Here is a 13,098-nt window from a genome sequence, read left to right as displayed (position 1 = left end):
CAGTCTTGTGTCTGCACATAACAGCCACCTTAGCAAAGAATCAATTTTATGGAAAATGCCAAAGATAACATAGTTTGATATGCATAAAATAGTATTTTTGCACCAACAAGATAAAAGAGCAAAGCAAAATTAGCTTAAAATGTTGCAACTCCCATGGTGTGTAGTGTGTTCTTAAGGATTTTGAAGAAATTGGACAAGTGGAGGACAAAAGAAGACGTGAGCTGGAGATGGACCCCTTGTCTCTTCTCCTAGATCTGTGTAATCTGCATATGAAGGATGGATGTCACAGAAAAACTATTTATTCCGCTGGAATAAAAAACATTTTATTCCAGCGGGTTTCTGGTAAAGCCCCTAATAAGCATGGATTAAAATAACAACAGAACATCTCCCCTTGGACTTTCTTGTGTTATACATTCAAAAACATGCACTTTTTCCCCCCCCCATAGCCGTAAAAGGTTGATGCGGTATTGTTGTCACCCTGCCGGGCAGGCAGGCAGGCAGCATGGACACCCAAGTTTGTGATTGGAATAACTCAAGAACAAAGTGACATAGGGCTTTCTTATCATAGGTGTATGCACTAAAAATGTTGGACGAGTTTGAATCTCATTACTTCGACATCACGCATCAGAGGTCAAATTTTCTGAAAATCTTGTCAAAGCGATAACTGAAGACGTATCTGCTATTCTATCCAGTACTTTTCACTGATGGAGCAAATGCCTCTCTTTATTCCAGACTCATAAGCAGCTGCTCACTGTTCTGTTGTGATGTTGGGTTTAAATCCAATAAAAACTACAAAACAAAAAAAGGTGTTTGAAGGATGCATTGTTTAAATGGATAGGATTTCACCTGCGCAGCATACGTTGAAAATGTTGTATATTTTGTTTCATATCTACCCAATACTTTCAGTTCATGGAGCTATGCTGCTGCACATTGTAGTTTATTGTCATCCTTCTGAAATAAGGAAGCTCAAATCTGGGTGGCAGTACATATGTGGCTCCAAAATAAATAAACAAACTGCATGCTTATCTTACTATTAAACTTTGCAGTCTATTGCAGTCCCATCACAGCTTATTTGAAATATATTGCTGGCATCAAATTTCATGTGAGCACATATTTAACTTTTTTAAAAACTGCATTCTCCTTTTATGATACAATTTAAGCAATCCATCTTTATGCAATCAATGTCATCCTTTGAGTTACAGTATAGTTTAAAATGGAAGTGCACACTATAACATAAAGATTTCCTCATTATGGAACATGCCCCAACTATTAAAGTGGCCTCTAAAAAAAGTAATCCACAAATTTACTGTAGTTCAGGATTTAAGGATGAATCCCTGTGGAGGTTCTTCAGCTATAAATAGGCATCTTTCTCCATATAAACTCTGACATCTTTATAGGAGCGCTGACTGTACATGAGCTATGATGTTTAAGCAGCACACAGCCTTGTAAAGAAAAAAAAAACAGTAAATGGGTTAACAACAAAAGGCAACATGCGAACACGTAACAGAGAGCAGGTAGGAGTTAATAGAGCTTAGTAGTCAACACAATTAAGTGTGCCTTTAAATAATGGTGGAAAATTAAACTCATTTGCACGAGTGCATTTATTACAGATAAAGTCCACCAGCCAAATGTGGACAAATGTGTTGAACGCAATACTGACGTTGTAAAAAATATATATAATAATAATAATAATAATAATAATAATATCATCCATCCATCCCACATTTGTCCAAGTGGGATAATAATACCAGCAGCGGAATTTGGATGTTATGGGAAACATGGAAGCTCAGCAGAACAATAAAACAAGATCCCCTGAAACTATCAGCTGTAAGCTTATTAAGAGGCCAGATGATGTAAAACAAACAATCTGAAATCAGTTTTTCCAAAGCTAAGCCCAAACACTTTTTTCCTTCCCTTCTGTTAAACAGCTTTGATTTCAGGTGTTTAAGCTGCACATTAATTCTTTATAACTTCATTAGTCCTAAATATGCAATAGCTCTGCGGTTAGAAAAGTGTTTTCAGTGTTTTACTAATTATATCATGTTCAAATGTTTGATAAACATCCTCTGCACAGGATGTTTATCAGACTGTTATATGAATGCTATATGTCAATAAACAGGGGTTAACTCCATCCTCGCAAACCCACTGTGATCAAGTTTAGTAAGAGCTAAAATGGCAAGACTAAAATACGGAATATTCAGGTATGTGTCATAATGAAACAGAACAATGAAATGCAATAAATTTGGATATCGTAATAACAAAGGATCACGATTTCTCTTCTTTTAATTCATAACTGTCCAGGTGTCAGACTTTTTCTGATAGTATTTGGCATTAAACCAGGCTCTTTGCGCACTGTTAGTTTTGCTGAACAAATGAGATTTTATGAGGCAAGTGAAAACAGAGAATTCTAACTGCAAAAGGAAAAAGCTGGCTGTATAGCTATACTTGTGCTGAGCCCACAGTTGCTGGCACCACTGAAAAGCAACAAGCCAGCTGCTGTTTCCGTGCCAACCAGTGGCTTCGCTCAGACTGAAGTGTTTGTCTAACCAATCACCAGCTCAACTTGTCAATTAAGTCATTCGGTGTTGGAAAGACAACCAGAAACCACAAAAAAGAGAAAGGAAAAATATTTCAAGTAAACACGTTTCACTTTTTTGTTTGTTTGTTTTTTCGCATCTAGGAGTTTCCTGACTCTGACTTAACCACAAAGCCCCCCACACAGGCACTTTGGTTAACATAATAAACTTGCGGTCTCAGATGCTTCAGATAATCTAGATCAGATCACAGCTGAAGGCAGAAGTGTTTACACCCTTTTAATGGCCACACTCAAAGACCCTCTCTGATCTTTGATTGTCTTGGTAGATCTGACATGAAGAGTCACACACTTTGGACAATCTGTCCTTGAGAGCTCACACAGAAGTGATTTAAGTGGCTTTGAAAAGGGTCCCCCATTTTTTCCCCATCAGAGAGACTGTGCTTGCCACTGTGTGTGTGTGACATTTATTATCCTACAATTTCTATTACTTCTCTATCACTTTTGTTCACTTGATCGTGAGAGAAACGTTCAGCACCGGGATGCTTTGAACAAATGTGTGTAATGTGCGTTATTGCGCGCAACGCGTGGCTTCACATCTCTGCGCAGACGTTTAAAAACAGAGCGCATTCTTCGACGTACCTGTTTCCACAGAAAGCTGTCCGTTTCGTTTAACATCCAAGAAATGGCCACGTGGATGGCGGAAAGAATAACTCCAGTGATGACCGCAGCTCGCATCCTGACGGGAAGCAGAGTGTAGATGACATGGATGAAGAACACGGTCCACCAGATCCCCTCCGAGGCACTTCTGGGCTGTACGAGCAGTACTCCGATCACCTGGATCACCAACACCATCAGGATGACCACATAGCACACGACCCACATGTGGTCCTGGTGAAATCCGTTCCTGTTGCAGATTACCATGAGCACGAGCGTGAGGAAGATGGCCACAGAAAATACCACCACGTACGTTACGCTCGGTCCCGATCTCCCACCGGAGCAGTGAAAGCCCAACATGACCGTGTACACCAGCACAAGTACGCCCATGAGCATAGTCAAGCTGCTCTGGTTGAGACGGAAAAAGTAGCGCTGGTAGAGCCGCTCCAACTTCTCCGACTGGAATTTTTTGGATTTGAAAATGTGCATGACGCTGGTGCAGCACGCCACGAAGGAAAAGTTTACTTCGGGCATGACCTCTTCCTCGTCGGTCCTCGGCTTGGCTCTCCGCTCTTCCAGACCCAGCTCCACGGACTTGGGTCTCACCTCGCCGTCTGGACGTTTAGAGGACGCGCGGTTGTTGTCTCGGCTCTCCTCTCCATGGTCCTGCCAAGCCGACCTGGACCTGAAGCTGACCCTGCTGACGGTCGTGGAGGCTCGCCCGGGCGGCCGGTGGTCCAGATCATCCTCCTCCGTCCACCGGCTGTTGGTCCGGGTGAGCTTCCTGCGCGGAGATCTTGCTGAGTATGGGCACCCGTTGGCCACAGACTGAGACTCTCCCCAAGCTGATCTGTGCTCGGTCCCTCCCCTCAACCCGGGAGCACCGACTCCGGGTGGGCTGACACTGTTTGATCTGGACATAGTGGAAAAGTAGATGCAGTGACAGAATGTTATCTAAACAAATAGCCTATAGGAGACAGGGGAGGGAAAAAGAAGTTTGTTCCACTTAAAAGAGGGAAGGGAACTATTTAGTCCCAAGGATGAGTCGCATTAAATGTCTTTTATTAGCTGAACTTTCCATAGCTGATCACGCTTCAGACAGCCCGGGGGCTTTGACTGTAAAATGTAAAGTTAGCAGTCAGTTTAATCGCCACTTTCAGAAGCAAACAGTCGTCCTTAAAAGCCTTTACAAATAAAATGAAATCACCAAAAGCAATAGCCGAGAATAGCGAAAAGCTCTGGGAATTAAAAAAAACAATTGAACATGCGCAAAAAGTCACAGGGGAGCCACGAGAGGAGGGAACATTAGATCCAGGTGGATTTGGCTCTACATCATTGGGCCCAATTAGCCATCATCCACGGAGGTTGCAGGGCACGCGCTGCAAATGGAATAAAACCATTACACAACTCGGATAGTTCCCCAGAGATCATAGTGCAAGCAGCAGCATCAATTGGCCAATTCCAATCCGTTATATGTGCAGCCACGTTTCCTGTATCCTTGTCAGCGGTTTGCAGGCGGAAAAGACGGAGGTGGGATGCCATATGAAGGTGAATGCCATGGTGACGGCTCTGATCACGTCCACTCAAATCCTGATGCACCTGTACTGAGCGAACATTGAAGCCTGCTCGGCAGCGGCGGGGGAGCCTCACGTTTGGCCAAAAATCAGCATCACGATTCTCTCACACTTGCACTGAGCAGAGAGGAGAAGTCAGCCGCTCCTCCTCCTTCTCCTCATCTGACAGCCACAAAAGACAGCTTCTCCGTCCATGGTTAAAAAAACCCCAAAAACAAACCCGCGTTACCGCACTGTTCAATTCACCGTCAGCCGCTGCGCCAAATCAATGTCCAACAGCTGCCCATCACTGTTCAAATCCCTGAAGAGCGACCCCCCCACCCCCGACTTGGTTTGCAGCGACACTCCTCCTGCGCACGGCCATTTCGCAAAGTGACTAACCGGTGCAAAAGTGCGCTCCCGGCGCCTCGGACAATACACTCGGTGTGCGTTTGGAGCGTGGCATCATAACATATTTACCGCTGATTGCTGCTTTAATGGTCATTCAACCAAGTTTGCTTCCTTTGATCCGCCTCTCCGGCCCGCTTCCATTGGAAAAGAAAAGGGGTGAGTCACGCTTTGACGCGCTTTCATTGGATGACAGCTCGGTCAATCCAAATCAGATTCTGCGCGACCCCCGGGCGCTTTCGATGAATGGGCGGGACTGCGCTCACAGCTGGATAGCCCGCATGGCACACCCCACACGTACCTTACAGCATGGGTTGAATTTTATCTCAGTGACCCCCCAGCAGGTTGCCAGTTCCAAACTGCGTCCCCCTACTCCAGTAACACAGAGATTTGTTCATCTCCAGCTGCCCGCGATCTATAGCAGGTTGAGAGACATTAGTCAGGACAGAGAGCACTAAAGGGGTTTAACAGAAAGAGGTTTTAAAACCTTGTTTAGGGGGGCGGCAACCAATCTTCATAAGCCCTTTATATTTAATGAGATTTGACTGGTGATTCAATACATGTGGTTTTTGTTTCTCGGTGACAATTACATTCAAATGTAACTTATACTTCAACTTAACTGTAAAAGTTCCCAGAGGCGTTTCAACATGACCGCCGATGTTGCCAGAATTCTCTTTAAAACAACTTCACTCATATCCTCACATTGTTCTTGCTCAAAAAAGTAAAATTGTCCTTTTCTAGACCGAAGTACATGCTCATTACATAAATAATGTATTTTTCTTTATTTATATTTTGGTCCAGTCTGATTTTGTTTTAAGTCATGGCTTTTATTGTGAAGCGTTTTTGTTCTACAGCCTAAATATTGTTTAGTTAACAGATTTAGTCATTTACAGGCTCACACTGGATTTGATCCACTTGTAATGGGATTTTCTTTATATCATCCTGACATTACTGTCTGCCCTTCATTTTACCGCACAGGTATGCCCTGTTGTCTTTCAGCTCTTCCACTTTAAAGCCTGCAAATGTCTCTGCTGCCATTTACACATGGGGAAAAGAAAACTGTGTGTTAATGAATGTACTGGGAGCATGTGACAGGGAGCCTCATGTGTTTGCTGTGACCGGCTCACCTCCAGCTGAATTCCCTTTGCCCTTTCTGGAATTCTTTCGCTGTTAACGGAGAGAACAGTGGATTCTATTCAGCGCTGTCCTCATCAAATGAAAAGAGACTCAGATATAAATCTGATACAAAATAATCTCAATCCGAGTTGTGCAACTGATTTTCTCAACTTGTCTTATGACTCCTTGTTCTGCTTCCTTGTTGCTCTCTTGCACATACCTAGCACAGCACAGAGAGAAAAGCAACCATATTCAGTTCCTGCAAAGAGCCTGTGTTTGTGGGTTTATTTAGGGACTATTGCTGATCTCCTTTTTTTTCTCACCTTCTCAGAATTGCATTCATGAACGTGTACTGCACGTGCTGTGTCATTCAGCTTCACCACATTTCAGAGAAAACCATCCTACCTTTTACAAGTAACTCCACACCTGCATTTCATGCCCAAAATGTATGCGGACACCCAAGCTGTATTTCATGTGATTGCTATTTACCCCATAACAGGTGCTCATTATTAGCCCTGGATATCTCGCTTCTGATCATTTATCTCTACCCCTCCTCTTCACATCCTCTCTCAGCCCATACACAAATCTCCTCTTTGGCCTTTCTCTTTTCCTTTTTGCTTCACCATCTTCAATATCCTTGTTTAACCTACTAATCCTGCCCATCCGCATTGCTCCCAGCCCAAATCTCAGCATCTTTGTCCCAGCTGCTTCCAGCTCTACCTGCCTTTTCATCAGTGGCACCCTCCCCAACTCGTCTAGCTGGATAACTAACTCCCTCTCACTCCCACTGGTACAAATCACTCCTATTCTTCACTCCTGACTCCTCAGTCTCCTCCCCATCCAGCTTGGACTCTTTTCTTCATTTGTCCTCAGCACCCACCTTGACATTTAAAGTCAACCAGATTAACCACCACTAGTCCAACTACCTTGCCTCCCTCTCATGTATGCTCCCATTCCCATTAGGGTTTTCATTCCTATTCTCTCCACCTGCTCCATACCTGCAGCCAGAGTCTCTCTTATTTTCTCCCAACTCTCCCTGCAGTCCATCTGCATCTACATAGGAATTCTATTGCCATCAGTTTTAGACGTCTCTCCTCTATAGGCATTTAGACAGACTTTTAATTGAAATGGTATGAAACAGAGTCCAATCTATACAAAGTGTGTGAGGAATGGCTTTCATATTTTACATAGTGTATTTTTACCTATAAAATACATGATCAACTTAGGAACAATAAGAACTTCTCTTAACAAGTATAAGGTCACTAAAACACTGAATTAAAATTAAATCTCTGGCTTAAAAGATGGAATATAATGTGCATAACTAATGCTTTATATTGCTTACATTTTGGGGTAAAAATTGCCAGATGCCCTTCTTCATGCAAAGGGGCTTGTGTCAGGTAGTTTTGCTTTTACTTCAGAAAAAAATGCAAACATATTTTTCGCTGTTGTCCGGGTTGGCTAAGATGTTGCTGAAAAGCATCCCAATCAGTTAAAAACTGGAAACTCTGCTAACCCTTCTCACAGCAGGGCCTTCAAGCACAGAACTGTTTGCTAGTGGCTGCTTCTTTATACGAATACAAATCAAGCCAAGTTTGTGCAAACTATGGCCAGTGCATTTGAATCATTTTGATTTACAAATTTCCACAGCCTGTGCGTGTCAATGTTCCCTGTTATTTTATCTGATATTACAGAGCTTTCAACTCCAAGTTACCCTGGCTGAGTCATCCAACATTATCGATTGTTCCAGTTAAAGCCAAATGTCTTAATTTGAAATGAAATTAGCAATGCTCTTAATCCTCTGAAGAGCAAACAAATAACCGAGAAGTTGCAGTTAAATCGTGGCTAATAATATACAGTTAGAATATCCACATTCATTTCACAGTGATTACAACCACACACACACACACATTTGTGTTTGTGGCTGATGTGACACAGAACACTACTGCCATCGCCTGAGCGTGAAATTGAACATTTTACACAGCGTGGGCGAAGGCGTAGCCACACTCATACTAAGAAACAATTTTTTTTAAATGAAAACCTATTGTTTCAAGGCTCCAATAACCCTGTGACCCTCAACTGGATTAATGGTTAAGAAAATTAATGGACGGGTGTGTTTTTGTCTTTCATTTAAATCCAGAGTAGTTACTGAGATATTTTACATGCAGAACTTTTACTTGCTTTTCTCTTTCTTTTCTTTTTCTTTTTTTTTTTTAACTCTCACCTCTCACCCTCACTGGCAGCTCTTCAGATGTTATATCATAGCCAATTAAATCTGAACTGAAAAGCACAACTCAACTTGTAAGCCAAAACAGCCTTTCAAGTATTCAGGTAGTTTCAGTTTCACCATGACAACTGTGCAAATTCAATTGGGATCTTTTGATACTTTATGACTCCATTCTCAGCCACCAAATAGACAGTGAGAAGGCACTATCATGTTTAAGGGGAAAAATCAGTGAAGTCCTCATGTGTGTGAATTTCCAATAGAGACGGACAAAAGTAAGGGTGATGAGAAAGAAACGAGAGAGAAATGAGTCACCCAGGACATGCAGCTAGCAGAGGGATGACTCTAACCTGATCCCGGTGCACTGAATTACTGCCACGGCTTGTTCAGCAGCACAAAGAAGAATAATCAAAACTCAACCCTGTTTCAATTAGAGGCAGCGTTTGAGGCAGCAGAAAACCAGCCTCGGTGAGCAGCAGCACTGATCCACTGAATCGGTTATTATGTGCTGTGCTGATGCTTTGCTGAACATCATAACGCCCACATAAACCATTCGCTGTTGTCTAAAATAACGTCAGTTATTTCAGACTTACAGGGGATGTGTCGGCTGAATTGAGTAAAGACGCAGAACGACACAAAGATACTGTGTCGTGAAGAAGTGACACCGCGGTGAAGAGGCCCTCACCCACAGGAGGAGAATTCAGTCTGCGCTGGTTTCTCTGTCTCTCTTTTCCTCGGAAAGGAGAAAATGAGGAGGACTGCAGTGTTGTGTGACTCATCCTGGTGTAGAGAGCAGCCTTTACAGTCTCACCTGTACGAACACACGCACACACACAAACACACAGCCCTACATATACAGTCAGAGATACTATCTGTTTATCCAATAAATTAAGTTCACACTCACTTACTAGAGTATTTCAGATATGAGGTTTTAAATCCCAGCCAGTCTTTGTGAATCCTGCATTAGATAGAATAACATTAGACAGTCTTAACCTCCTAGGACCTGGCATCCACATATGTGGACATCACATATGTGGACATACTTAATTTTGCTATACAAGGGCCTGATATCCACTCACGACGACATTACACTGCTACCTGAAATGTTTCGTGTTTCATGCAATGTTCTGAAATCTTTTACGTTTTTTGACTTTGTTGCAGGCGTACGTCTTCCTGCAACTGTTAGCAGCACTTCAAAGCTGCACAATTGTTGTTTCTCATTTAGTTTTTGTACTCAGGAAAAACGCTGCTGTGTTCAGACACCAAATAAAGAGTTTTGCACATCATTACTTAATTGTGACTTTATAATGTTCTATCGAAATTTAAAACAAACGTCCTCAGGTGGATATAATTTTTCTCAGAAACTACATCAGGTAAAAAGATCATTCTTTGTTTTTCCATTCATCAGGTCTCAATCAGCCCAAATAGCAAAGAGATATTAAAATTTCATGCCATGAAAAAGTTCGGGTCTTAGTAGGTTAAAGTGTGTTATTATGGGCTAGCAAGTATCAGTACTTAGGTTTTGGTTGTATTGGCTAAAATGTGTACCTTCAGAGAAAGATGTAAGTATAGGGGATCGTTAAAGCAGATATTTCTGATGATGTTGAAGTAAAAAAAACATTTCGTATTCAGCTGTCATCAACAATTTTAACACTTGTAGCAGTTGACAGGGCCCTTTGCTGTTGCTAAGTGATGGTATTTACATACACATCTTGCAGAAAGTTTTTGTTGTTGTTGTTATTGTGTTTTTTTCCAGGACATAATAAAAAATCGTGTGGTCCTTACCAGGTCTGAAAGGTAAATATAATGTCAGATAAACTACAAAACATTATATATTATAATGTTACATTATGTCATTAGTTATTTAACAGAAACTAAGCCAAGCAGAAGCTTTGTGTGGAAAACTAACTGCTCCCCATCAACACCTTGTACAACACTTTAAGCAGCACCAAGTTGAATGATTGGTTTGCTGTATGGCTTTATCAGTCTCTCACATGATTGCGGAGGAATTTTGGCCCTCTCTCTTTTTACAATGTCGCTTCAGTGCATTGAAATCTGCAGGCATTCGTTCATTCACAGCCCTCTGAAGGTTGCACAGCATTTCACAAACTGACATTGTGTTGGCACACACCTGAATGCTTCAGAGCTGCAAACTGTGAAATTATGATCTGTTAATTAAGTGCATTTGCTTAGCAGTACCTGCTACTTACCTCTTAATTCCTGCTGAAGCTTTAAAAGTTTACTTTGGTTTTCACACACTGCTTCTGTAACCTGGCTTTTTGTAAAAGAAAGAAATAATCACATGGTGTAAAATGTCATGTGAGGTTGTATTTACTTATTTTTTTAGATCTGGTAAGGACCATTTTGCCCTTATGTGGAGTTTGTACTTTTGTTTTTACCCTGACTGTATATATAGAAATACCAGTTTTTTCTGTTTGCTTTTAACAGATATCTTACACTAACCAGCTGGGGCTGTAAGGTTTGAGAGATTTTGCAGTTCACTAGGAAAGTCTGAAATTTACTAAAAAACAAACAACAACAACAACAACAACAAAGTTGGGGCTCTAGGTTTCAGCTCTTCATAACTTAACAGAATATTGCTGCCTGTTTGGTTCGATATTGTTCGATCTTTGTAAAATCTTCCTGTTTAGTTACTGAACGAGTCCATAACAGACGTGCCTCCTACAGACAGACCCATGGGTCATTATAACATTTATCCAGTATGAGAGCATTTTGCAAATTTTGTCCATGTGTTATATTTAAAAAAAACAACAACTTTCTTTTATTTTAAGCTGTCTGTAGTTTCATTCTTAATAATACAAATGCCCCTGTTTACTCTGCACTCACTTCCTCGTCATATAAATATAGCCTTTTATTTGTGTACAGCACATCTTTATATTTGCATGTTATGTATCATTAGATCACACTGACAGTGGTGCACAGTGTCAGCAGGCTTACTTTTCAGTTCATTTCGATTGGGCCCAAGCCTGCAAAGTATTTGCACCACAGACGTCACGTCCAAAGGCATGATATGTTAACAGCAGCGCAAATGAGGAAGGCGGTCACGCTGATTAGTGCTTATCCTGCCCAGCTTTATGCACCCCGTCCATTTTCATTACAGCGTCAGGCTAATGGGCAACTTGGTTTTGGCTTGTATTTAGCTGGTAAAGCCGTCCAATGCTGCTATATTATACAACAGACAATGTTCCCACCTACATAGTGTATGAGTGAGTCACTGGTACATTAAGGCGCGCGAACACACATATGCACACACAAAACAAGCCATTTCCCCCCCAAAATTATGAGAAAGGCATTATAATTCACAGGCACCATCAATGGTCCATTAGGGCTATTTGTGTACAGGTGCATGGTAGTCATGTTTATGCATTTATACATGAAAATAGCAAATATGATTCTCATATTGTAGCTTTATTGTAAATATATACTTGTTATTCACACCTGCACAAAGTCTGCTGGCCCCATGCAAAACATTTGTATCAAAACTTTATTCAGGAAAACCAATTCTGGAGTAACACACCATGCTTCTGTATTGTGTCTTTTCTTTCTTTTCTAAACTGAGATTAATAACATAGATCATCATTCCTGCAGACAGCCAGATCTCCTCTTTCATGCAGTTTTACAGCAAGCTGCACTTGTGCTTCTGCAAGACATGTCCAACAAATGTTCCTGATCATGCTCTATCATTTCAGGAGAATAATGTGGGGAATAAAAGGAGAACAAAGGCTGGTTTTGACATTACAGCCACTCGGTGCTTACATTGCTAGGATAAAGGAGTGGTTTAGGATCGTGACAGCAAGCTGAACTTTAGCAGCATAATTTGTGTTGTTTGTAATCCGTGACACTGACTTTTAGAAGAAACAGCATAATGGAGCATGATGTACACAAATCCCCTCAAATTAAGAGATAGTTGTTTCTGAGATTTCAGCCTCAAGTTTTATTTTAACTACAGACTTCCAAAAGTAATCAGGGCAGTAAATCAAAAACCACATGGTGTGACCAAGGGAGCATTTTTTCCTGTGAATTATAAAACATGCATGTAACTTATTAAGGGGCTGCATCGCACTATGGGTGGTTCTGTGTGTATTTAAAAACCTATCATCAATTACTGATTCAGAAAAACTTGGAAACTTGGGTTTGTTTTTTTTTTGCTTCTGTGACATTTCTCTGGGAACCACAACAAAAATCCAAAGTACCTCTAATGCACTGTGATGGAGGCAGAAATCTCAGATACTGTGAAACCAACAAATCTGTGCATGGCTAGTTATCACCAGAGATATGACAAAAAAGGAGTTTTTATTTAAATACTTATTTCTTTTTTGCTGATACTGCTTTGCTGATGAGGTGCTTAAAGGCAGTTACTGCAAGCATTAGGTTTTAACTCAAAGGTAATCTCGAGCCTGGTGTTACAGTGCCACCTGAGTCCAACGAAAATATCAAGCATTCAGGATCATAATGCTCAAATGTAACGTTGTGTCCAAAAAAAAAAAAAAAAAAAACCCCACAGGAGAAAATCATTACTCCTGTAATGCCATGTAGCTGTCACATATGAAAAGTACTTTAGTTTACAATCCTCTACATAAATAATAACC

General features: G+C 41.3%; 1 protein-coding gene across 2 annotated transcripts in view; it reads right to left on the bottom strand.

Annotated features, from left to right (window-relative positions):
- The window catches only part of adcy5 (adenylate cyclase 5), a 93,358-nt gene extending 88,076 nt beyond the window's left edge, over nt 1–5,282 (bottom strand). For both annotated transcript variants that reach the window (XM_005940077.3, XM_005940078.3), the window contains exon 1: nt 3,176–5,282. In XM_005940077.3, coding sequence (XP_005940139.1) covers nt 3,176–4,111 — 936 coding nt within the window. In that variant the 5' untranslated portion in view covers nt 4,112–5,282. The remainder of the gene's footprint in view (nt 1–3,175) is intronic.
- Between the last annotated feature and the right edge of the window lie 7,816 nt (nt 5,283–13,098).

The sequence above is a fragment of the Haplochromis burtoni genome, unplaced genomic scaffold (genome assembly GCF_018398535.1).
Source record: "Haplochromis burtoni strain Fernald_Lab_line unplaced genomic scaffold, NCSU_Asbu1 Contig_275, whole genome shotgun sequence".
NCBI classification, from domain to species: Eukaryota; Metazoa; Chordata; class Actinopteri; order Cichliformes; family Cichlidae; genus Haplochromis; species Haplochromis burtoni.
Note: the sequence above shows the minus strand (reverse complement) of the source record. Positions and strands in the feature narration are given on the sequence as shown.